Source organism: Mirounga angustirostris, unplaced genomic scaffold (genome assembly GCF_029215605.1).
Source record: "Mirounga angustirostris isolate CCGP_5_RB_7025 unplaced genomic scaffold, mMirAng1.0.hap1 SCAF_2, whole genome shotgun sequence".
Taxonomy (NCBI): Eukaryota; Metazoa; Chordata; class Mammalia; order Carnivora; family Phocidae; genus Mirounga; species Mirounga angustirostris.
This window is the reverse complement of record NW_026991710.1, coordinates 142653061-142680792: the sequence shown is the minus strand read 5'-3', so window position 1 is coordinate 142680792 and position 27732 is coordinate 142653061. Positions and strand designations below refer to the sequence as shown.

Genomic DNA, 27732 nt, shown 5'->3' with positions numbered 1-27732 from the left:
TTAGGCTGGGGTGGGGGCCATATGAGAATCTTAGGTGAGAGGAAGAGTTTGTAAATTTATTCAGATGAGTAATATAATATCCTGTTTGGAGGTAGGATGCTTGTTCTTTCATTCCAACTGAACATTACTGAAATGGAGAAAAACAGGACATATGCAGTTAACTCTAGCTCTAAATGAACATTGAATTGATTTGGAAATCTGAATGTTTTGAAAGAGACTTGGATGCCAGTTATTCCAGTGTCCCTTCTAGTTCAGAGAGAAAAGGTCCTAATAGTGGAGATTTAAGCAGAGGAATGTGCTGATTATATTAACCACTAAGATTTAATGTTTACTATCTGTTAGACAGGATTCTGCATGTTAGAATAACAGTAATAGTTCTTTACAACACGGAACTATAAACATCCCATGATATAGGTGAGAAAATTGTGGCACATAGAGCTTAAGTAGCAAGTTCCGTATAACTAAACAAGTAAGTGACAGAGCCGGGATTCTGGCCTTCTGGTCTCTTTTTTCATGTTATATATGCCATAGAAAGCCACGAGTGATATATAAGCAAGTTAATAACAAAACATATAGGTGGTGAATGTAGTGTTTATGAACTTTTAAATCTAGTGGCAGTGCATTGAAGATTTAAATGCAGACAGACCAATGTAATATACTTTTAGAAGATAATGGTAGCTGGCAGCTGATGGAAAGGTAGAAATATTAGAATTATCATTTCTTATGAGCTTTCCTCTAACTCTAACCGAAGTTGATTATTTCTTTGCCACCATTGCTCTATCTTTGCATTTATTACACTAGATTTTCCTGACTATATTATATGCATTTATTTCCCCCCAAAGTCTATCAGGACACAGACTTTCACGTAAATTTTACTAAATTCACCATCGATCTCTAGCACAGTGCTGAGTATAGAATGTGCAGAGGATATATATATATATATATATATATATATATATATATATATAATTTATAAGTGAATATATAAACAAATGTAAGAATAAATGAATGAATGTTCATTCATTCAGAGAAAAAACCCTATTTTACTGATTATATGTAAAGGATAAAGTCAGTGTTCAAGCTGACAGTCACTTGGGCATTGCAAGTCATTTACTTGTCTACAGTATCTGTGATGACCATTCCTCCCAAATATTTGTAACAACATCTTCAGTTACTCTGCATATTATGTCATCCTATGCGTCGTAACGCTGAACACGGATCTGTGTATTCCACCGCAGACCGAGATTAGTAATGCCACTAGATGGCGCTGGTATATCTTTGTTTTGTAACTCAGGTGTGCGTGCGTGCGCCTGTGCACGGCTATGGTAAACCGATTTTATAAAAGATGTCAATGAAATTATGTGATTTCTGGGAAAGAAGCAGTATCAGATATCGGCTAATGCCATTAGAGTGTACAGGTTGTGGAGGTAAAGTATTTAGGTTTGTATCCTGGGTGTGTGAAGTGGCAGCTATGAGATTGCAGGCAGGTTGCTTAATCTCTTTGTATCTGCTTCCCTATCTGCAGAGTGAACATAACAACAGCGTCTACTTCGCGGGTTGATGTAAGTATAAAAATATTTAATTCAAGTGAAAGTCTTAAAATATTTTCTGGCACATATTAGGTACTCAAAAATGTCTTTTTATTTTCTTCAAAAACTCCTAAATAATTTGCTACAGATCAAAAATGGCTGATACCGGACTGTCTCCCTTGCTCTCCTCTCTATCTCTCTTTGCTCTCCACATCAGAATTGTATCTATTATATTGTATTTCTCACAACTTTTGTATTATTCAATTGTCAGTAAATTCTGTTGTCTCTAACTTAGAAATATATCCAGAAACTGAGGATTTCTTACCACTTTCACTGCTACAACCCTCATCCAGGCCACTACCGTCACTCCCCTATGTTAAGGTAATAGCCTCCAAATGAGTTTCCCTTCTGTCTTTGCACCTTACAGTCTCCCCTCAACACACCCTGACAGTGCGATCCTGTAAAAATACAAATCAGATCAGTCACTCCTCTGCTCGAAATGTCCTTTCTCACTCTACACTTCAGGATAAACTACAACTGTTTTCATGTAGTTGAGCTCACATTAAGCAAATGAGCCAGGTATTTTATTCCATGCAAATGCCAATGTCTTTACAGTGACTCACAAGGTACACAGTATGTTCTTGGTCACTTCTCTGCCCTCATCTCCTACTCCTCTTCTCCATGCTCCTGATTCCTCTCCCACTTAAGCCGGCTTCTTACTGATCCTGGAATAGCAGACCTATTTCCACCTCAGGGCCTTTGCTTTTGCCTTTCACTCTTCCTTGAGTGTTCTTTCTCTAGATATTCACAGGGATCGCCCCCTCCCTGTCTTTTTAATAAAGCTTGCCTTTGTCACACTATTTTAAATTATACCTGGTTCCCTAGTACTTGCTAGGAACTTACCAGCCTTTATCTTTTTTCCATAGCACTGTTACTTTCTAACAAGACACATTTTACTAATTTTTTTTTTTTTTTTATCTGTCTCACCCAGGTGGAATATAAGTTCCATCATGGCAGGGCTTTTGGTCTGTTTTATTCATGGCTATTTCACCAGCCCATAGCACTGTGCCTGCTACATAGTAAGCACTTACAAAATTGGTATACGATAAATAAATGAATGAAGACTACTTATAGTTCAACAGTTATTTATTTGGAGTCATTCTTGGCTATTCAAAGATGAACAAGTGAAGGTCCCTATCCCCAAGCAGTTTTATTTAGTGGAGGGGGCAGAAACACAGGAATTATAATTACCTTGCAATGCAAAATGTGCTAAGCGCTATCGTAGTAGAAATAGTATGATATTATCAGGACATCTGGAAGGAGATATTACTTTCTGTGGGGAAGATAAATATTGAATAATATGTTTAAATAGCTAATCTCTGCATGTTCAAAGAGGAGCCTTCAAATAGGTGCTCTAATTAAAGCCTTAAATTTTCACTGGGAGTGAAAATTTATATAAATAACTTTGCAGATACAACCTTTGGAGTGTTACTTTCCCCAGCCTGACTGCCTCTACTTTCTTGTTCGCCAAAAATTTGCCCTAAAGGAACTCTGTAGGAATCACAGCTTGGCCTTGCATTAAGCTAATGAGTACTTGCTCTTCAAATTGAGCTGCTCTATGCTGCTGATGAAACTGTAGATTACCCATGGTGCAGCTCTTCTGACCACTCCATTTAAACTAAAAGTAAAATGGTAGTTTCTTCTTCCTTGTTCCTCTTACCTTTATATAATTATGTGTAATCAGGGGCAAGAAGTAGACATATGACTAACATTTTGCTTGTCTGAATATGCTCAGGGGAACATTTTTATATGCTTTTAACTTATATGCCTTTTTCTATTACCGTAAAAAATGATATTTGCTCTTTAAACACTCGGTGATGTAGGCCCATATAAAGTGTGCCTTAGAATTTCTCTTAATTCTACCTTCCCCAATATTCATTGTATAAATACTCACATGATTTTATTTATTCTATCATAAAAACACTCGTGCAAGCTGCATTGTCATCTCACAGTGGTAAGTGAATATTCTTTTGAACAGCTCCACTTTGTAGATGTTTTCACAGTTTACTTAATGATTCAGTTTTCAGTGGAAATTTGAGCTAATTTTTGTCTGGTAATGATGATAATACTTTGGTCTCCTGGAGAGACATAGTATATTAAAACTGAAGTCCTCCCCTGTAAACACCATAATAACAATAACATTCTTTTAAAAGTATGCTTGATTTCAGAATAAAGAGAAACGTCTGGGTGTAAAAACCAAGGGATAAATGAAAATCAGAGGATAAGCAAAGGAGCTGATCTTGGAGATGACCTTGCAGGTGACTGGGGAGAGTAGGGGTTGGTTTTGAGAACTATTTGTTTTGGGTTTTAGTGCCCAGTGTGGGGCATTATATGAGGACAAGAGAGCATTTATGGGGCTAGTGTAATACAAGGAACTAAGTCTGAAACCTCTATGAGGTTGGGAACCTCAAAGAATTATACCCTCAGTAAAAGTATGAACTAGGAAAAAAAAATACCATTCAGCATTGGAAGATGAGCAGAAAGCTAACCTTTCATTGTCTGGGTTTTAAGTAGAAGGATATTTTCCCTGAGAATTCAGAATAATGCAGCTGTATCTCCCTTGGACTTAACTTTTAAATTTATTCTACTGTACCCATATGAACTGAGACCTCTATGAGGAGAAATCATCATGAAAATTGATCCAGGGCTGGTGATTCTCCTGGGACACCAGGAAGAAGCAAATGCCAAACAAATCTAGAGAGATTCTCTGACTCTCCAGGAAAAAAAAAATTCTCACTGAAAAAAATGAGCATCACTTTAAAAGTTCTCACAATAAAAATATGGTATGCACTTAGAATCAATTTTTCTAGTGGATAGACCGTGGACTCTACAAACAACTGAATTAAAACCTCAATTTGAGACAATTGATAACAATAGGAAAGAACACTATGAAAAAAAAAGACACTTAAAAAGAAGACAAATTGGGCGCCTGGGTGGCTCAGATGGTTAAGTGTCTGCCTTCGGCTCAGGTCATGATCCCGGGGTCCTGGGATTGAGTCCCACATCGGGCTCCCGGCTCAGCGGGGAGCCTGCTTCTCCCTCTGACCCTCTCCCTTCTCATGCTGTTTCTCTCTCGCTCGCTCTCTAAAAAATAAATAAAATCTTAAAAAAAAAAAAAAGACAAATTAAATTCTAGAAATGAAAAACTTTTAGAATTTAAAAACACAATATATTCTTTAAAGAGTAGCTAATAAACAACTGCACTGGAATTAGTAAATTGGAAAACTACCTGAAAAAAATTATTAAAAATCCCACAGAAACAGACAAGAAATAGATTATATGAATATAAGGTTAAGAGACTTGGGAGACTGAATGGCAAGAACAAACTTTTGTTGGATAGGATTTACAGCAGGAGAGAATGTGGACAATACCAGGGAGACATTATTTCAACTGTCATATAATATGTGAATCCTCAGTTATGTAGATAAAAGTACATGAACCTATTGACTAATAATGTAAAACTGCAGAATACCAAAGATAAAAAAAAAAAACTTAAAAGCAAACAGAGAATAAAAGGTAATCTACAAAGGAAAACTCTTAATGAGAGAAGGGATTTCTCAAAAGTTACCAGTGAAGGCCAGGAAAAAAAATTAAAATTATATCTGCAAAGACCTAAGGATAAGTAACTGGAATTCAGCCAAGAATGCTATAGCCATCTAAACTAATATTCAACACTGAAAAAAAAAAGGATAAAGGTATTCTTAAGGAGAAGACTGGAGTAATTTAACAATCATTTGTTATTTCTGGAAAAAAAATGCTAAGAAATGTCCTTTGGAAAAATGACATTGAGATCAGAGACATGGAGTTGGATATTAGAAGAAAAATGAACAAAGAAATAGAAAATTATGAATAAAAGTTAATAAGCATTAACTTATCAAAAGCATAATAAGGATTAATTTGGGGGAGTATAAAACAAGGTAGAATAAAAATACTCAACAATAATAGTATCCTGCCTGGAAAAGTCTCCTAGCTCTTATGTTAATACCAGTCAAACACAAGGTGTCATCACAGAGACAACAGCCGCACTGCTACAGAATCCATTTCAAAGATGGACTCACTAAAAACCTTTTCAAATGTTAGCCAACTCCAAATCAGTCAAAAGGACCAAACCCTGTGCCTGTGGCCAGAACAAAATGCGGCTCTGGCTACTGAGTCAAGAGTGCACCAAGTTGGGGCACCTGGGTGGCTCAGTCGTTAAGCATCTGCCTTTGGCTCAGGTCATGATCCCAGGGTCCTGGGATCGAGCCCCACATGGGGCTCCCTGCTCCGCGGGAAGCCTGCTTCTCCCTCTCCCACTCCCCTGCTTGTGTTCCCTCTCTCGCTGTGTCTCTCTGTGAAATAAATAAATAAAATCTTAAAAAAAAAAAAGAGTGCACCAAGTTCATCAGCAGTGATGAACTTATGTTTGTCTCTCCTGAGAATGCTTATAAGTACCAAAGGAGATGCTCTTGATAAGAAATGAGACACATATAGGGAAGTGCTTCTGCCTATAGCACAAATGGGGAAGGTCCCATAACTGCAGTGATTACTATCTGCTACCCATCTCTGTGACAGACGGGTTTGTTGATTGGAACCTCTGGCAAGAAGAGGCAGCATCTCGGAGGTGCCTCTTGGTGTCTTAAACTTAATTGCCTTCCTGATACAACTTCTGGTACGCCACTTTTGAAAAGCAGCTATCGGCTTGCTGCTGGACTCAGAAATTGAATGCCTGATAGTCTCATTTTGGTGGGTCAACTGGGACTCAATGACCAGCAAGGTGGGAAGAAATCAACAAGTCTCATCAAATGGAAATGGCACACCGAAGAAAACAGCTGGCCTGGCCCCAGAAATATCATGATTTTACATGAAAAAGTGGCAGCTCTTCATTTGGGGAAACTTTAACCCCATTCTGCTTCTTGAAACAAGCTGCTGAATCAATGGAGACTTCAGTCAGTTGCCCTAAATGCCTTGACTTGGTTTATTGATGGTTCAGATATGCTAAAACCAAATGATGTCCACTGGGCTGCTGTGGTTGTTCAACTCAGTGATAGCTGTGAAAAACCGAAAATGGGCCATTTTTGTTCAATGGGCAGAGATCAAGGCTGTTTTCATAGTTCTGGCCAGTATCCCCCTTGATAAACTTTTTCATTTTTTTATTCACTCTTGGACTGTTAGACCTTTCTCTTTGGTTTAACACTTAGAAAAGTACAGATTCCATATGAAAAAGGAGTTTCTCTGGGGCAGTAGTCTGTCGAAACAAACTGTGGCTGCTGATAGGAACTTTGGTGTCACTCTCACAGATGTCCATACTAAAGGCTTATTTCCTGATGAGACCCTGATCAAGCCTGCATTGCCCAGATTATACTGTTGCTACCTGGATCCATTATCATACTGGACATCATAACACATATGCCATCATAAACTGGACATGTAGTAAAGTATCTTATGTGTCTGATGCCAAGGTTAGCATTTCTTGCCAGCTTTGTGAGTCTAGTCAGAACTTGACCTGCCTCACTCGTTGTGAGGGAAATCATCATTCAGAGGGCATTGCTCCTGCACAGCCTTGGCAGATGGAATGCATCAGACTTGGTCCCCTCTTGAGGTTACTAGAAGCCATGGGAATTGTTAACACTTTTTCAAACTATAGCACTGCTGTTCCTGTTCAGTCAGCTGACTCTGGATACAAATATGGTCCTTGAACCTAATCTGTGTCATGTGTTTGACTTTCCAGACTATTTGCAGTCTCACCATGGTTCAGTGTTTATTACAAAAATCACTCAACAATAGACTGATAGTTAAGCTATCTGATGGATCTTCCATAGTCTCCACCATCCATAGGCTTCTGGTATTGGTGATAATTGATTGACTCAGTAAAATTTCTGACTTTGTCTTCTTTACCTCCTTCTGATGTACACAGCTTAGCAGGGCAGTTGGTCACTGAATGCAGTTTTCACTCCTGGATAATAATCATAATGAAGTATATATATATATATATATATATATTTGGTCTTCAACCCCCATGCCTGGCACAGAGCTCCTAAAACCTTGTCCTTTTCTGATAGGAGTGAGAGGATAATCTTTTGTTATTCATTATAACCCCCTTTCAGTCATATCTGAGTTTATGCCAATAAGGTGATCTTAGAGGAAGGGAGCTGATTGCCAGAGGATTGGGTTGGAATCCTCAGCCCTACTGATCTCTAGGGAAGAGAGAAGGGCTGGAGACTGACTTATTCACCAGTAACCAGTGATTCAATCCATTGTGCTTATACAATGAAGCCTCTATAAGAACTCTAACTATACAGGTTTAAAGTTGAAGCTTTCAGGTTGGTGAACACATCAAAGTTCTGGGAAAGTGCCATGCCCAGAGAGGGCATGGAAATCCCTCATCCTGTCCCACATACGTTGCCCTGTACATCCCTGCTATTTTGCTGTTCTTGAGTTGTATCCTTTATAATAAACTAATAATCATAAGCATAGCACTTTCTTGAGTTCTGTGAGCCATTCTAGCAAATTATCGAACTCAAGGAAGAAGATCTGGGAACCTCCAATTTACAGCCAGTCAGTCAGAAATACAGGTGACAATCTAGGATGTCTGAAGTGGGAGATAATTTCGTGAGACAGCCTTTAACCTGTAGGATCTGTGGTAACTCTGGGTAGTTAGTATGAGAATTGTTTAGCTTGAGGAAAATAATCCACACATTTGGTGTCAGAAATGAAGTGTTGAATAGTGCAGAGAGAAACAGGAGTTTTCTTATAATTATGTAGATCTATTTTGAAAAATTGGGATTCTATCCTGACCATTCCTGGGCATGATGATCCTTTTCTTTCTCCAACATTGTCAACCTCAGGGTGTACTGGTTGGTCTACTCTGTGGGTGGCAGTCTAAGAAAAAGTGTCCCTCCTGCATCTGACCCTTCCAAAAGAAAGTTTTGGGTGTGAGTTAGAAAAAATAAGAAAAATGATGAAGTTATAACTACTAGAAAAGTGACAATTTTATAATGGTGGAGTAAGAACAACAATCTTGGCACCTGGGGAAGGAATACCTAATCACACCACTTTGGCTCTAGAAGGTATTTAGGACGACCTCAACTCACTGGCCAACGTTGTTATGGATGATAGACTTGTTCTAGACTTCTTCCTTGTGGGCAAAGGTGAAGTCCTTGCCATCAGTAAATACCTCTTGCTGTATCTAAATGAAAACTTCAAACCAAGTAGAAAGGTCATTACTAAAACTTAAGAACAAGCCACTCAGCTTTTTAAGATAGGCCTTGATGATTTATGGAATTTGTTGAGTTCATTGGGTCTAGACCCCCTATGGGGGCATGGTTGGAATCAATACTGCCAATTGACCTCCCCCTGCTGCTTGGAATCCTTTGATAATTAAATGCCGTATAAGACAAATTGATGGATTTAGTCTCAGCCTTTGTTAGCCAGAATGATAGGAATGGCTCGGGGATTGGTGTGCTCGTAGGAAAAAAAGCCAGTAGTGAAAATGGCATGTAGTGAAATGAAATGAGTTGTGATGTTGTTGGAAGACCATTTTCTGTAGATCTCATGTTTCTGAATATTACACAGAGTGAAGCACTGACAGCCCTTTGTTCTAGACTAGCTTTCCAAAGATGTTTATATAGCGAATAGTATCATAAGATATAGTGTTTCCCTTACGAGCAATGGGCAGCCATGCATTCTGATTTAAGTTTCTTATCTTATGGTTTCTCTTCTGCAGTGCAACCCACTGCATGTGCAGGTGTTACTTGGTCATCTTTGCCTTGACTTTTGGGATTGAGGCTCAGGGAACTCTTGCAAAAATTCTGACGCTTTGGCAACTACTATGACCATGAGTGATGAACTGTATTTTGTCTTTGACTCAGAGTCTCCTGTCTTCTACCAGTATCTATGTTATCTTGGCTCGTTAGCTTGCTATCTTGTATGTCAGAGTCTCATTACCTTTCACGTTTTTGACAGAAGTTTGTACAACATAATTTGAAATTAATCCATATACTTGGAGAAAATATTTATAGTCTACATACACAAGAAATAACTGATGTCCAAATTATATAAATAACTACAAATCAATAAATGACAAGCTACTGAAAGAAAAATAAGAGAATCTAGAGTTAATTTAAAAGAGGAAGAAAACAGGAGGTTAAAAAATATGAAAAGATCTCAACATTACATTTTATCAGGGAAAAAGGCAAGTTAAAACCATAATGAGATCCCATTTATATCCATAAAATTGGTCACAACTTCAGAAGTTTTATGAAGATTTAAGGGAAATGAGAACCATTATATATTTATTGTAGGTGGGAGTGCAAATTTACAGAACTGTTTTAGAGAGTGTTTTGAAGCCTAATTAGGCCTGGCTTTAGGAGTATCTAATTTTCTGTCTCCTTTCTTTTTACTTCCTGTCCTCCCTCTTTCCCTCCTTTCTTCTCTTCTTTCCTCCCTCCAGCTCTCTGTTCCTCCATTCCTCCCTGGCAGATTGTATGTTATTTTAAAGGCAAACAATTGCTCAGGCTGTAACAAGCATATATAGAGGTTTTTCTAAACTTACAAAATTTTGATTGCTTTTATAGAAAATTATCTTGAAATTATAAATTATTTTCCTGGTAGTTAAGTTTCACCAAAAGGAGTATATCTAATCCATTATATATTTGGAAGATAAGGTAGTTGGACCATTTTAAATTACTTAATTCATGCTTATATAATTGATCTGTGATAAATTGTGTAATGAATTTAAGCTTTTGAGGCTAAAACTACATCTACCCCTCACTTCTAAAGTAAAAGTGAGGATAGAGGAAAAGATGCCACACCTGTTACTTGTGCTAGTGACATGATAATACTACCTCTAAAGTAGCTAAGGTAATTTTCTAGCCAGCTACTTCCTAGGTATGTTGATAGTTCAAGATCTATCTATCTATCTATCTATATATATTTTTTAAAGATTTTATTTATTTATTTGAGAGAGAGAGAGAATTAGAGACAGCACGAGAGGGAAGAGGGCAGAGGGAGAAGCAGACTCCCTGCCAAGCAGGGAGCCCAATGCGGGACTCGATCCAGGGACTCCAGTCTCATGACCTGAGCCGAAGGCAGTCGCTTAACCAACTGAGCCACCCAGGCGCCCTCAAGATCTATATTTTTAACCATGAAGCTAAGACGTAATAGGAAAAGAAAAAAGTGTTATGAGAACAAGATGGGTCTGAAGAGTGAACTTGAACTCTGCACACATTCACAAGTCTGTTTTTTTCCATTGGATATTCTTTCCTGCTTTGTCAAAGATTAGTTGACCATATAGTTGTGTGTCCATTTCTGGGTTTTCTGTTCTGTTCCACTGATCTATGTGTCCGTTTTTGTGCCAGTACCATACCTGTCTTGATCACTACAGCTCTGTAGTCTGTACCTTGAAGTCTGGGAATTCTGATGCCTCCAGCTTTGCTTTTCTTTTTCAGGACTGTTTTGACTATTTAGGGTCTTTTGTGGTTCCACACAAATTTTAGGATTGTTTGTTCTAGCTCTGTGAAAAATACCGTTGGTATTTTGATGGGGATTGCTTTAAATGTATAGATTGCTTTGGGTAATATAGACATTTTACAATGTTTGTTCTTCCAATCCATGAGCATGGAATGTTTTCCCATTTCTTTGTGTCTTCCTCAATTTCTTTCATAAGTGTTTTATGGTTTCAGAGTAGAGATCTTTTACCTCTTTAGTTAGGTTTATTTCTAGGTATATTGTTTTTGGTGCAATTGTAAATGGGATTGATTCCTTGATTTCTTTTTCTGCTGCTTCATTATTGGTGTGTAGAAATGCAACAAATATCTGTACATTGATTTTATCCTGTGAATTTGCCAAATTCATGTTTTAGTTCTAGCGATTTTTTGGTGGAGTCTTCTGGGTTTTCTACATAGAGTATCATGTCATCTGTAAATAGCAAAAGTTTGACTTCTTCCGTGCTGATTTGAATGCCTTTTATTTCTTTGTGTTTTCTGATTGCTGAGGCTAGGACTTCCAGTATTATGTTAAATAGTAATGGTGAGAATGGATATCCCTGTTTTGTTCCTGACCATAGAGGAAAAGCCTTCAGTTTTTACCCATTGAAGATGATATTAGCTATGGGTCTTTTGATATGGCTTTTATGATGTTGAGGTGTGTTCCATCTATATCTACTTGAGGGTTTTTATCAAGAAAGGATACTGTAGGGACACCTGGGTGGCTCAACTGATTAAGCGACTGGTTTCGGCTTAGGTCATGATCCCAGAGTCCTGGGATCGAGGCCCACATCAGGCTCCCGGCTCGGCGGGGAGCCTTCTTCTCCCTCTGAAACTCTCCCCTCTCATGCTGTTTCTCTCTCTCTCTCAAATAAATAAATAAAATCTTAAAAAAAAAAAAAAGAAAGGATACTGTATTTGGGCAAATACTTTTTCTTCATCTATTGAAGGACCATATGGTTCTTACCTTTCTTTTATTAATGTGATGTATCACATTGATTGACTTGTGAATATTGAACTACCCCTTCAGCCCAGGAATCAATCCCATTTGGTCATGGTGAGTAATCCTTTTAATATACTGTGGGATTTGACTTGCTAGTATCTTATTGAGAATTTTTGCATCCATTTTCATCAGGGATATTGGTCTGTAATTCTCCTTTTTAGTGGGGTCTTTATCTGGTTTTGGAATCAAGGTAATGCTGGTCTCATAGAATGAGTTTGGAAGTTTTCCTTCCATTTCAATTTTTTTGGAACAGTTTGAGAAGAATAGATATTAGCTCTTTTTTTAAATGTTTGGTAGAATCCCCCTGGGAAACCATCTGGCCTTGGAATTTTGTTTGTTGGTAGATTTTTGATTACTGATTCAATTTCTCTGCTGATTATGGGTCTGTTCAGGTTTTCTATTTCTTCCTGTTTCAGTTTTGGTAGTTTGTATGTTTCTAGGAATTTGTCTATTTCTTCCAGATTGCCTAGTTTGTTGGCGTATAATTTTTCATAATATTCTCTTGTAATTGTTTGTGTTTTTTTGGTGTTGGTTGTGATCTCTCCTCTTTCATTCATGATTTTATTTGCCTCCTTTCTCTCTTCCTTTTGATAAGTCTGGCTAGGGGTCATCAATTTTATTAATTCTTTCAAAGAACCAGCTCTTAGTTTCATTGATCTGTTCTGTTTTTTTTTGTTTGTTTGTTTGTTTCTATATATTTATTTCTTCTCTAATCTTTATTATTTCCTTTCTTCTGCTGGCTTTAGGCTTTATTTGCTGTTCCTTTTCTAGCTCCTTAAGGGATAAGGTCAGGTTGTATATTTGAGACTTTTCTTGCTTATTGAAGTAGGCCTGTATTACAATATACTTCCCTCTTAAGACTGCCTTTGCTGTATCTCAAAGGTTTTGGACTGTTGTGTTTTCATTTTCATTTGCTTCAATGTATTTTTAAATTTCTTTTTTCATTTCCTGGTTAGGCCATTCATTCTTCAGTAGGATATTCTTTAATTTCCATGTATTTCTGGTCCTTTCAAATTTTTTCTTGTGATTGACTTCAAGTTTCATAGCATTGTGGTCTGAAAATATGCATGGTATGATCTCAATCTTTTTGAGGGCTTGTTGAGGACTGATTGGTGACCCAGTATGTGATCTGTTCTGGAGAATGTTCCATGTGCACTCAAAAAAAAAAAAAAAAGGGTATTCTGCTGCTTTAGGATGAAATGTTCTGAATAGATCTGTTAAATTCATCTGGTCCACTATGTTATCCAAAGCCATATTTCTTTGTTGATTTTCTGCTTAGATGATCTGTCCATTGCTGTAAGTGGGGTGTTAAAGTCCGCTAATGTTATCGTAGTGTTTTCAATGAGTTTCTTTATATTTGTTATTAAATTGATTTATATATTTGGATGCTCCCAAGTTGGGGGCATAAATATTCACAATTGTTAGATTTCCTTGATAGATAGACCCCTTAATTATGATGTAATGTCCTTCTTCATCTCTTGTTATAGTCTTTGGTTTAAAATCTAGTTTGTCCAAAATAAGTATGGCTACTCTGGCTTTCTTTTGTTGTCCATTAGCATGATAGATGGTTCTCCATCCCCTCGTTTTCAATCTGCAGATGTCTTTAAGCTAAAATGAATCTCTTCTAGGTAGCATATAGATGGGTCGTGTTTTTTTTTTTTTTTCTTAAAGATTTTATTTATTTGACAGAGAGAGACACAGTGAGAGAGGGAACACAAGCAGGGGGTGTGGGAAAGGGAGAAGCAGGCCTCCCACGGAGCAGGGAGCCCGATGCAGGGCTCGATCCCAGGACCCTGGGATCATGACCTGAGCCGAAGGCAGACGCTTAACGACTGAGCCACCCAGGCGCCCCGGGTCATGTTTTTTTATCCATTCTGATACCCTATGTTTTTGATTGGAGCATTTAGTCCATTTACATTCAGAGTGATTATTGGAAGATATGAATGTAGTGCCATTGTGTTAACTGTAAAGTTGGTGTTTCTGGTGATGTTCTCTGTTCCTTTCTAGTCTTTGTTCCTTTGGTCTTTTTTCCGCCCCCACTCAAAGAGTCTCCTTTAATATTTCTTGCAGGATTCGTTTAGTGGTCATGAACTCTTTTAGTTTCTGTTTGTCTAGGAGACTCTTTATCTCTCCCTCTATTCTGAATGATAGCCTTTCTGCATAAAGTATTCTTGGCTGTGTAGTTTTCCCATTCAGCACATTGAATATATCATGATACTCTCTCTTCTGGCCTGCTAAGTTTCTGTGGACAGATCTGCTGCAAACCTAGTCTGTCTTCTGTTATAGGTTAAGGGCTTTTTTTCCCTTGCTGCTTTCAGGATTCTTTCCTTGTCTGTGAATTTTGTGAATTTGACTGTAATATGTCTTGGTGATGGCTGGCTTTTGTTGAATTTAATGGGAGTTCTCCATGCTTCTTGGATTTCAATGTCTGTTTCCTTCCCAAGATTAGGGAAATTTTCAGCTATAATTTGCTTAAATAAACCTTATGCTCCTTTTTCTTTCTCTTCTTCTTCTGGGACTCCTATAATATAAATGTTAATGTGCTTTAAAGAGTCACTGAGTTCCCTAAGTCTAGATTTGTGACCCACTACCTTTCTTTCCTCTTTTTTTCAGCTTCATTATTTTTCATAATTTAATCTTCATCACTGATTCATTCCTCTGATTCGTCCATCCTTATAATTACATCCATTCAGTTTTGCATCTCGGTTATAACATTTTTTTTTTGAAGATTTTATTTATTTATTTGACAGAGAGAGACACAGCAAAAGAAGGAACACAAGCAGAGGGAGTGGGAGAGGGAGAAGCAGGCTTCCCATAGAGCAGGGAGCCCGACACGGGGCTCAATCCCAGGACCCTGGGATCATGACCTGAGCCAAAGGTAGACGCTTAACGACTGAGCCACTCAGGCACCCCCTCGGTTATAACATTTTTTATTTTGGCCTGACTAGTTTTTAGTTCTCTTATCTTTTCAATAAGGGATTATCTAGGGTCTCTTTTGCTTTTTTCAAGCCCAGGTAGTATCCTTATAATTATTGTTTTAATTTCTGGTTCAGACATCTTACTTGTATCTGTATTGATTAAATCCCCGGCCATGACTTCCTGTTCTTTCTTTTGGGGTGAATTCCTCCATCTTGTCATTCTGTCTGGGTCACTTTGTCTGTGTGTGTGTGTGGGTGTGTGTGTGATTGTTAGGAAAGCCTGTTGTATACCTGCTCCTGAGAGTAATGGCTATATAAAGAGGTCCAAAAAAAAGCTAGATCCTAGGTGTGTTTTGGTCTGCTTGTTAAAAAGCTATATCAAAAAAAAAAAAAAAAAAAAAAGGAAGCTAGATCCTGTTTCCCCTAAAGCTGAAGTTTTGCAGCACTCTATGATCAGTAGACTTGGTGCTTACAAGGGGTTTGTGCTACTCTTTTGGGGTTGGGGCCTGTTGTGCTGATTCTCAGGTGGACTTGCCCTATGGAGATACACCTGAAGGGCACAGAGGGGGCGGGGCTGATGTAAGTGGCTCCAGCATCCATTGGGTGATGCTGTTTTGCTCACTGAAGTCAGTCAGTGCTGGGGAGATAGTGGGAAATGAAGTTGCCTGTCTCTTTCTCTCTTGTCCACAGAGCAGGGAGTTCGCATCTGCTGCTCTTCAGGAAGCCCTCCAAGAAGAACAAACAAGCACCTCTCTTGTGTCCCTGGCTTCTGTCAGATCCCTGCCTGCATCGGAGCTGTCCACTTGCCAAGTGGCACAATACTTCTGTGTTTTATCTTAGGCACACAGTGAGTTTCACAACTCCAAATTTTAGAGATCTGTGGGGTAAGGATCCATGCTGATCCTATAGGGGAGGGTCTTGCTGCACTGTAGCTGGTGCTGGTTTGTCCCAGAAATTGGTTGTGTGACCATGCAACTGTTCAAAGTTTTTTTTTTTTTAATATTTTATTTATTTATTTGAGAGAGAGAGAGAGAACACCAGTGGGAGTGGGAGGGGCAGAGGGAGAAACAGACTCCCCAGTGAGCAGTGAGCCTGAAGTGGGGCTCAATCCCGGGACCCTGGGATCATGACCTGAGCCAAAGGCAGATGCTTAACCAACTGAGCCACCCAGGCGCCCCTCAACCATTCTAAGTTTATGGTAAAGTGCGGCCAAAAAGCCGGCACCAAGGTTTGCTGTCCCCAGCCGGTCTTTTTGTTCCTATGCTAGGGAACAGGGCAGCATGTTGGCACCACCAGTATTTTTGTCCCTAGAGAGGCTGTGCTACCATTCCCAAATGCACTCCAAGCAGGGGAAATGTTTCTCCCTGTGTGGCCCAGGGTATCCTCTGACCATGCTGCCCACTCCCAGATTTCCACCTTCCTCTCCCACCGGAGCATTGCCAAGCCCATCAGGCATGACCCTGGCGATGGTGTGGACCACCAAAACTTCAGACTTTGTGCTCCACTCTTTATAAAATCTTGTGGTAGACAGTCCCTCTCCTTTTTCCGGTCAGTGGTTTTGGGGAAGAATTTTTCTTGTGCAATCCCGTGTGTGTGCTTTCTCTCTCTCTTTCTCTCTCTCTCTCTCTCGCTTCTCTGTGATCAGGGTTCCTTCCCCTTCATAGCACCTGTGATTCTTTCCTCCCCAAATCAACTCTCCACAGCTCCTGTCTTCCACAATGTGGCTGATTTTCTATCTCTAGTTGTGCAGTTTTGATCTCTCAGTCCTCAGATAAATTTCTTGGGTGTTCAAGATGATTTGATATTTAACTAGCTGTGTTTGAGGGATGAGGCAAGCTTAGAATACCCCTACTCTTCTGTCATCTAAACTTCTCCCCACATCACTCTATTGAGTATCAATTGCATTAGTCTGCTCAGGTTGCCCTAACAGCTAACCATAAGTGGGTGGTTTAAACCAAAGAAATTTATTTTCTTACAGTCTGAAGTCTGGGAGTCCCAGATCAACGTACTGGTAGGGCTGGTTTCTAGTGAGGCATCTTTTTTTGGCTTACATATGACTGCCTTCTTGTCGTGTCCTCACATGATCTTTCCTTTGTGCATGCACTGCTGGTATCTCTGTCTCTTCTTTTAAGAACAGCAGTCCTATAGAATTAGCCACCCCCCCCTTATGACCTCATTTAACCTTAATCATCTCCTTAAATGCCCTATATTTTTATTTTATTTTATTTTATTTTATTTTATTTATTTATTTATTTTTATTTTTATTTATGTTTTTTTTAAAGATTTTATTTATTTATTTGAGAGAGAGACTGAGAGAGAGAGAGAGCATGAAAGGGGGGAGGGTCGGGAGGGTCAGAGGGAGAAGCAGACTCCCTGCCGAGCAGGGAGCCCGATGTGGGACTCGATCCAGGGACTCCAGGATCATGACCTGAGCCGAAGGCCGTCGCTTAACCAACTGAGCCACCCAGGCACCCAAAATGCCCTATCTTTAAACACAGTTACTTTGGGAGATTAGGGCTTCAGCATTTAAATTTTGAGGGGCTGCTGTTGAGTCTGCAATACCAGCTATGTGCCACTGTCATAAGTGCTTTGGACACATTAGTGAACCAAACAAAGATTCCTCTCCTTGTGGGGCTTATATTAGGGAGAGGTGGCAAACAATAAATAATAATTATATGTAAATAAATTATGTAGAATATTAGAAGGCAGTGAGTGTTATAGAAAAAAACCCAAAACAACAGGTGGAAGGGATCTGGGGTGCTGGCATAGGCTTTGGGGTAGGTGCCAGTTTTAAAAAGGGCAATCAGATTAGGCCCTCTTGAGTAGTGGACATTGAGCAAAGCCTTGAAGAATATGAGGGAGTTAACGGTATAGATATCTGCTCTTGTTAAATCTGGTATTTATTCAGTTGAAAACAGCAGGTGTTATTGAGAAACTTTGAAAGACACGATTTAGAGCCAGATAACCTTGGTTTAAGTTCTAACTTTGTGTGACTCAGGGCAACTTAGCCTCTGCACTAAATTATATAACCAACACCACAATTTTAATGAATTCCAGATGCCAGGATATTTCAGAGCTGATTATCCCTGTTTCAGATGAACATTGAGAGAATAAATTACTGCAAGGTTGAATTTGAACCCCATTCAGGAATCCCTGTCTAATTGCTAAACTTATCAGCTATGTATAGTTTCTCTGCCTAGCCCCAGAGGTGTTTTATTGTTCCCTTGGTTTCACTGCCTGGCTATAGCCTAGTACTTACTTTGGTGTGGAAGATAGGAGTGACCTCATTAATTATGTTGATAAATAAGTAAATAAAAAAGGGCGCCTGGGTGGCTCAGTCGTTAAGCGTCTGCCTTCGACTCAGGTCATGATCCCAGGGTCCTGCGATCGAGCCCCGCATCGGGCTCCCTGCTCAGTGGGAAGCCTGCTTCTCCCTCTCCCACTCCCCCTGCTTGTGTTTCTGCTCTCACTATGTCTCTCCGTCAAATAAATAAATAAAATCTTTAAAAAAATTATGTTGATAAATATGTCTGTCAGAGGCATTCCAAAAGGCTTTTCATTTGAGAGTAGGGATTAGTGTGCTTTGGGTGAAGAAAAGTGGTTGATGAAATTCAGCGGCTCTTCACTAATGTAAAATATCAAGTAATAAGTATTTATGAAGCATGCTTAGACTTGCACTTTGCTCAGCAGCTAAAAAAATAATTCTGTCAAATCTTAATTATCCATATTAATAAAAAATAAAAATATCAAAGACTAACATACAGGAAATCTATAAACTCTCACCACAGCAAGGGAAAGATAGCAGAAGATAACAAAAGTATAAAGTGGATAACACAGGGATAGCCCCTCCTTTTTTTTAAACAAAAATGTAAATAAGCAAAATATAATTTCTTAGATTCCCTTATTCTGTAAATGAAATTCATCTTCTATGTTAGAGCCTGGGCTGAGCTCTGGAGGGATAGTAGCAAATAACCTGGTCCCTGATTTTCTAGGGGATTACAGTCTAGTCATCAAGAGAAAAAAGTAAACCAACACAACCCAGTGTGTCAAGGCCATGGTAGCAGTATGTCCAGGGAATTCTGGGACCCCAGCAGGAAGCACCTAGCCCAGGGCAGAGGGTGAGTGTGACAGGCAGAAAAGGTTTATAAGAGCAGCCAAAACTATGCCTTCCCACTCTTTCAATAAACATAATTAAGCAATCTTGGCATGTTAAATAGACACTTGTGCTAAACTTTCTGGATGAAATGCATTCCAACTTTTGAGGATTTAGACTTGGGTAAAGGGAAACACATATAAACAAGCTCACTAATGTGTCATTAGGTACTGGGGCGGGGGCGGGGGGAAATTTTGTAAAGAATGCAGTAGCAGCACGAGTCCATTCCACTCTGTTTAGGGTTAGTGGTGTGAGGAAGTGTGCGGTGTCTGGGACGATGGGCAGGTGTGCAGCTTGTGGAGGGGGGGAGTCAGGCCATTGAAATAGATAAAACACCCTGATTACAGGTAAGGGAGCAGGCACAGTTAATTTGTAGAAGTACAACTAGTTCAGTTTCGCTGCAGTCAGTGGTGTGTGAAGGGGGAGAGGGAATAAAACGGAGAACAGAAACAAGGTAAGCAAGGCTTTGTATGCCCTGGGTAGGTATTGGTTTATTCCATGGACCTGTGGATATTTGTGAGGCAGAAATAAGATAAACATTCAGGGATGGAATGAGGGAGGCAGAAATCTAGATTTGGAAACATTCTGGCTTCACTGTGGAGGCTAGACCAGAGTTGGAGGCACGAAGGTAGCAGGTACCAGTTATAAGTTTCACATTAGTCTGGGTACCAAATGAATCAAGACTGCGTAAGTGAGAGAAGAAGAGAGAAATGTGAGAGGAAAAATAATTTTCAAGGCTTGATAACTGACTGTATGACAAGGATATTTTGGAGGAAAGGGGCCAGCATGACTCATTGTCTTCCACTGGTGAGATTGTGTTGTTAGCCAAGATTTCCATGCAATACAGATTGTTCAACAGAAGGTAGAGTTTAACAAACTTTGAGACCTTTGAGAGTATAAATTGTTCAATGTATTTTACATTCCTTGAGTATCTCATTTCTTAATGTTTTAATCTGTTTTAGTGTAATTTTGTAGAATATAGTAAAGTAATGCCTTCAACCTAAATTAACTTGATGTATAAAATGCAAAGATGTATGCAAACCTTTGGGTTAAAAAAACACTGAAAAATGACCATTCTTATGACATATGCCTATTAAAACAATATTAGATTAGTGATGCTAGAACTTTTATAGTTTTTATGTTCTCTTTCAAAAGAAAACTAGCACTGGTATCATAGGAATATAAGCTACGATAGCAGTTTTACCTGGAAAAAAAAAAGCGTAACTGGTTTCCTTTTATGGCTAAATTCAACTAATATAACTAGTAGTGGTAGCTTCTTCGATTATTAATTTATTTTACAACAGAGAGCTATCCTTCATTTTATGTATTATAGCTGTTCAAAGACTGAGGTTTAGAGATGGAGTGAATTTATAAGAGCTAACTCTATAGAGAAAGTTTTATGATAGTGTTTCATCAGTAATGCTCAGTTGACAAAGTAATTGCATTTCAGGCCCTTTGGCCTGAAGAGTTTTTGTTCTGAATCTGTGGTTTAAATGCATAACAAAAGAAAGGAATCTTTAATGGTACTTGCTTTGAAATTAGAATGTGATTACTTTAAAGCACTGTGGATAGTTTTATTGCCTTAAACTATTTTTAACTGCCATTCTTTTTTAATGGTCTCTACAACTGCATGCTGTGAGAAGAAAAGCTAGTCAGAATTCACTTTGGTTGAGAGTTAGGTGAAGACCTGTGGAGAATTGCAGGAAAGATCTTATTTTTTTGACCCAGTGATCATTAGCCCTTTCTATGCCTTCCCTAAAGCTTGACACAGGGGTGTTTCCAGCGTAACATTTTAGCCTAATTGGACCAACTAGCAGTGTAAGACTATCAGAACTTTCATTTTATGGAGCTGAATGATTTTTGAGAGAGGACTGATGGAGTCACTGTAAGTGTGAACATACCTCACACATAGATACATCTTTCTTACATTCCTTGAAACATGGTAGAGGCATAGGAACTGTTTCTGACATACAGTAGAGTCTGAGATCTTTGTAATCTGTGAGACTGAAAAGAATAACAGTATCTGTTTTCTGAAAGGGTTGTGATTTCCCAGGAGTTTGCCCTAGAAACAGGTCAAGATGAAGAGACCCTACCCGGCCATACACACTCTGGTATGCCTCCGCAATCATCAGCCTTTGTGCATTACAACGTTGAGTTAGAATGTTGATCAGCATGTCTTTGTCACAGCCTGGAAAAGAATAATATTGGAAGATTAGTAAAGTTGCTATTCTGTAGTTTGGAAGAAGCCATTATCTAAGGATCAAAAACTATGGTGCAGGCATAAAGTACCTGATGGTACTTTAAAGCAGTTTGCAATTTTAACTAAAATTGGAAATCACAGAGCAACACTTGATGAAGGCTAGGTTCTTCCTATCTCTCATTTTGGTGCCTGTATGCCTACAGATTTTCCTTTAAAAAGATCCAATGAAAAAATACAGAAGAATAAAAATATGGTCTTTCTTCAGTCACCTTTCCTACCCACCAAAAAAGGCTTCCTTGACCTTCAAGCTGATTAGTATTTAAACGGGTACAACATCTTTCTCATTTTACAGTTAAGGAGATAGAATTTATAATGAACATACATTAAGACAAAAATAACAGCTACAGTTCAAAACCTCCAGAAGAAGGAAGAGTAATGGACAAGGAAAGTATGAAAGTACGAGCAAGGGCTGTGTAACCTTCTGAGGGACTGTGTGAACCTCTTATGGTTGGCATGGAATATGGCCTCTTTCTCCTGGAACTGAGGTTGTTTCTGGGCTGTATGAGGCCTTTGTTTCCTTATATGCCAACTCACTGCACTGCTGTAACACCTGAATGCACAACTAGTTTAGACAAATTTAGCTCTAACTATAGTCATAGTAGAGTGACCAAAAAGGCCTGAACATTTCCCTCAGCTTGACTAAAATTTAGATAGGTTTCTTTGTGACTGTGTGCCTTGATCCCCCTTTTCTGAGAGCACTTACTTTGGAAAACTTGTATTATAAATTCTTCTTTACTCCTTTGAGATATAAATCTGCCAATCACTTGCCAGTTTTACAGTCCAGAAATGTCTTTCCCAAAATATTGGGAGCCATCTCTTTGAAATATAATCATCAAGAAAGATAGAATCCCTATCTCCTAGTCTCTGTGGGTAGATAGGAACCTAACTTTCTTAAGAACTGATTAGCAAAAACAGATGACCTAATTGCATTGACAAACACCCCCAACTCCCAGTGTTTCCAGTACTTTTCAACTAGTCTCTCACCTCCCCCTGTGTGCTTAAAAACTCTCTTGCCCTTTGTTTCAGAGGAATTGAGTTCTTTCCTCTGTTGCTAAAGTCTTGATTTCTGTTGCAATAGTCTTGAATAAAGTCTTCCTTGCCTCTTTAATTCTGTGTTACAAATTTTCTTTGACAAAAGTAGATATTTAATGGAGAAAAGGAGAAAAAGGAATTGAAAGGCTAGGATGTTAAGCAGATCATCTTTTTGGAAATTAAAGTCATCCTGGATGCCCTTGGTTCTTAGGAAAGCTGTCAGGTGCTGAAATATCTAGTGAATGAGGGCTAGTGACTAGGATTTACATAGATTAACTATGCCCTGTGAAACAAAAGAAAGAGCAGGGTGTTTTATGCAGGTGAGAGAAATGATAGGATGTGTAAAACGGAAGGAGGGAGGCATAGAATCAGCTCCAAACACTGAAATTTCTGGTTTGTGAGAGGCATAGAGCAACATATCGCCCTGGGGCTGGCTTGTTAATGCCCTGGACTCAAAGGACACTAAGGAGTTCTGTAGGAGTCTGTTAACTGCATGATGGGAATTCCAAAGGGGACAAATTTTTAATAATAAAGAGAAGATTTTTTCAGTTATATCTATTGCTATTTTTACTGTCTTCATATTTATATTATTATTATACTCTTCTGTTTTTTTGTGTTGTTCTGTTGAGATTATCTACAACCTACCTCTCTGACTGAATCTCCATTTTTCAAAGTGTTCATAGCAATTCTTGCTCATTTATTCTACCAGGATATTTCAGATTAATTTTATATGAATCTCCAAACTTTATTAAAAGTTTTTAATTAAATAACTGTAAATTTAGGAATCCATTTTGAAAAGTTGTCTTTTTGTCACTATATCTGCTGAATTATTTCAGTTTTTCTTTTCTAAAAGATTTAGTAAAGGTTTGTGGAGTTTTTATAAATGGCAAGAGACTTTATTTTGTTAAAAAATACTCATATTTGCATTTATATTGACATTAAAGTTACTTTATTTTTATTTTGTTTCCTAACACATAATTGCTTAATTAAATAAGTGACATTGAATTTTATAAACATAAAATTACCTTGTATTCAAAAAAATTACTGAACTCTCATTATTTTTAATAACTTTTTCATTGATTAGCTTAGATTTTGAGATACAAACAATATACTCTGCGCATAATAAAATGTTTGATTTCTCCTTTACGGTCATTTTAAGTTTTTCTTATTCTATTGCATTCTGACAAGAATTTCTAGGTAATTCTTTTATTTCTGGCTTAACTAAAAGCCTGGCATAACAAACCATGGCAATTTTATAGGCTTCTATGATACACAGTGATTCTTGTTATTTGTGGTAGTTTTCTACAAAGTTGTTATGAACACTGAATTAATAGATGCTGAACTATTGCTCTGAGGGGAAATACAGATTTCTACAACCTCTGATCACAATATTTTTGTCAACAGAAATGCCATTTACAACATATATGTTTGTTTGCCAATGTCCTTAAAAAAATAAGCCTGTCTCATCAGCATTGAAATCCTTTTTTTCTCATATGCTTTCCTGTATAAAATTTAGGAGGTGATTTTAAAGAATATCTTAAGGAGGTATTCTTCTATAGCCTACTGATCTACAGAACTTGTTCACCTGAAAGTTTAACAGTTTTTAGGCTGTATCACTTTTTAAAAAAAATTTTATTTTATTTTATGTTAATCACCATACATTACATCATTAGTTTTTGATGTAGTGTTCCATGATTCATTGTTTGCGTATAACACCCAGTGCTCCATTCAATATGTGCCCTCTTTAATACCCATCACCAGGCTAACCCATCCCCCCACCCCCTTCCCCTCTAGAACCCTCAGTTTGTTTCTCAGAGTCTGTAGTCTCTCATGGTTTGTCTCGCCCTCTGAAACCCCCCTTCATTTTTCCCTTCCTATCTTTTTTTTTTAAACATATAACGTATTATTTGTTTCAGAGGTACAGATCTGTGATTCAACAGTCTTACACAATTCACAGAGCTCACCATAGCCCATACCCTGCCCAATGTCTATCACCCAGTTACCCCATGCCTCCCACCCCGCACCACTCCAGCAACCCTCAGTTTGTTTCCTGAGATTAAGAATTCCTCATATCAATGAGATCATATGATACATGTTTTTCTCTGATTGATTTATTTCACTTAGCATAATACCCTCTAGTTCCATCTATGTCTTTCCAAATGGCAAGATTTCGTGTGTTTTTTTTTTTTTGATGGCTGCATAATATTCCATTGTGTATATATACCACATCTTCTTTATCTATTCATCTGTTGCTGGACACCTTGGCTCTTTCCATAGTTTGGCTATTGTAAACATTGCCGCTATAAACATTGGGGTGCACGTACCCTTTTGGGTCACTATATTTGTATCTTCGGGGTAAATACCCAGTAGTGCAATTGCTGGGTTGTATGGTAGCTCCATTTTCAACTTTTTGAGGAACCTCCATACTGTTTTCCAAAGTGGCTGTACCAACTTGCATTCCCACCAACAGTGTAGGAGGGTTCCCCTTTCTCCGCATCCCCGCCAACATCTGTCATTCCTGACTGGTTAATTCTAGCCATTCTGACTGGTGTGAGGTGGTATCCCATGGAGGTTTTGATTTGGATTTCTCTGATGCCAAGCGATGTTGAGCATTTTTTCATGTGTCTGTTGGCCATTTGGATGTCTTCTTTGGAAAAATGTCTGTTCATGTCTTCTGCCCATTTCTTGATTAGATTAGTAGTTCTTTGGGTGTTGAGTTTGATGAGTTCTTTATAGATTTTGGATACTAGCCCTTTATCTGATATGTCATTTGCAAATATCTTCTCCCATTCTGTCGATTGCCTTTTGGTTTTGTTGACTGTTTCTTTTGCTGTGCAAAAGCTTTTTATCTGGATGAAGTACCAATAGTTCATTTTTGCCCTTGCTTCCCTTGCCTTTGGCGATATTTCTAGGAAGAAGTTGCTGCGGCTGAGGTCAAAGAGGTTGCTGACTGTGTTCTCCTCTAGGATTTTGATGGACTCCTGTCTCACATTGAGGTCTTTCAACCATTTTGAGTCTATTTTTGTGTGTGGTGTCAGGAAATGGTCCAGTTTCATTCTTCTGCATGTGGCTGTCTAATTTTCCCAACACCATTTGTTGAAGAGACTGTCTTTTTTTCAGTGGACATTCTTTCCGGCTTTGTCAAAGATTAGTTGACCATAGAGTTGAGGGTCCATTTCTGGGCTCTCTATTCTGTTCCACTGATCTATGTGTCTGTTTTTGTGCCAGTACCATGCTGTCTTGATGATGACAGCTTTGTAATAGAGCTTGAAGTCTGGAATTGTGATGCCACCAGCTTTGCTTTTCTTTTTCAACATTCCTGTGGCTATTTGGGGTCTTTTCTGGTTCCATATAAATTTTAGTATTATTTGTTCCATTTCTTTGAAAAAAAGTGGATGGTATTTGGATAGGGATTGCATTAAATGTGTAGATTTCTCTAGGTAGCATAGACATCCTCACAGTGTTTGTTCCTCCAATCCATGAGCATGAAAAGCTTTTCCATTTCTTTGTGTCTTCCTCAATTTCTTTCATGAGTATTTTATAGTTTTCTGAATACAGATCCTTTGCCTTTTTGGTTAGATTTATTCCTAGATATCTTATGGTTTTGGGTGCAATTGTAAATGGGATCAACTCCTTAATTTCTCTTTCTTCTGTTTCGTTGTTGGTGTATAGAAATGCCACTGATTTCTGTGCATTATTTTTATATCCTGCCACTTTACTGAATTCCTGTATGAGTTTTAGCAGTTTTGGGGTGGAGTCTTTTGGATTTTCCACATAAAGTGTCATATCGTCTGCAAAGAGTGAGTTTGACTTCTTCTTTGCTGATTCGGATGCCTTTGATTTCTTTTTGTTGTCTGATTGCTGTGGCTAGGACTTCTAATACTATGTTGAATAGCAGTGGTGATAGTGGACATCCCTGCCGTGTTCCTGACCTTAGGGGGAAAGCTCTCAGTTTTTCCCCATTGAGAATGATATTCGCTGTGGATTTTTCATAGATGGCTTTTATGAGATTGAGGTATGTCCCCTCTATCCCTATACTCTGTAGAGTTTTGATCAAGAAGGGATGCTGTACTTTGTCAAGTGCTTTTTCTGCATCTATTGAGAGGATCATATGATTCTTGTTCTTTTATTAATATATTGTATCACATTGATTGATTTGTGGATGTTGAACCAAGCTTGCAGCCCAGTGATAAATCCCACTTGGTCATGGTGAATAATCCTTTTAATGTACTGTTGGATCCTATTGGCTAGTAGTTTTGTGAGAATTTTTGCATCCATGTTCATCAGGGATATTGGTCTGTAATTCTCCTTTTTGATGGGGTCTTTGTCTGGTTTTGGGATCAAGGTAATGGTGGCCTCATAAAATGAGTTCGGAAATTTTCCTTCCATTTCTATTTTTTGGAACAGTTTCAGAAGTATAGGTATTAATTCTTCTTTAAATGTTTGGTAGAATTCCCCTGGGAAGCCATCTGGCCCTGGGCTTTTGTTTTTTGGGAGATTTTTGATGACTGCTTCAATTTCCTTAGTGGTATGGGTCTGCTCATATTTTCTATTTCTTCCAGTTTCAGTCTTGGTAGTTTATACATCTCTAGGAATGCATCCGTTTCTTCTAGATTATCTAATTTGCCTGCATATAGTTGTTCGTAATATGTTTTTATAATTGTTTGTATTTCTTTGGTGTTGGTTGTGATCTCTCCTCTTTCATTCATGATTTTATTTATTTGGGTTTTTTTTCTTTTTGATAAGTCTGGCCAGGGGTTTATCAATCTTATTAATTCTTTCAAAGAACCAGCTCCTAGCTTTGTTGATCTGTTCTACTGTTCTTTTGGTTTCTATTTCATTGATTTCTGCTCTGATCTTTATTAGTTCTCTTCTCCTGCTGGGTTTAGGCTTTATTTGCTGTTCTTTCTCCAGCTCCTTTAGGTGTAGGGTTAGGTTGTGTATTTGAGACCTTTCTTATTTCTTGGGAAAGCCTTGTATTGCTATACACTTTCCTCTTAGGACTACCTTTGCTGCATCCCAAAGATTTTGAACAGTTGTGTTTTCATTTTCATTAGTTTCCGTGAATTTTTTAAATTCTTCTTTAATTTCCTGGTTGACCAATTCATTCTTTAATAGGATGCTCTTTGGCCTCCATGTATTTGAGTTCTTTCCAACTTTCTTCCTGTGATTGAGTTCTAGTTTCAAAGCATTGTGGTCTGAAAATAAGCAGGGAATGATCCCAATCTTTTGGTACTGGTTGAGACCTGATTTGTGACCTAGGATGTGATCTATTCTGGAGAATGTTCCATGGGCACTAGAGAAGAATGTGTA

General features: G+C 38.3%; 1 protein-coding gene across 1 annotated transcript in view; it reads right to left on the bottom strand.

Annotated features, from left to right (window-relative positions):
* ANXA10 (annexin A10) overlaps positions 1–27732 on the bottom strand; it is a 114448-nt gene that overhangs the window by 33249 nt on the left and 53467 nt on the right. The window contains exon 5 of the mRNA XM_064584037.1: positions 21221–21315. Coding sequence (XP_064440107.1) covers positions 21221–21315 — 95 coding nt within the window. The remainder of the gene's footprint in view (positions 1–21220; positions 21316–27732) is intronic.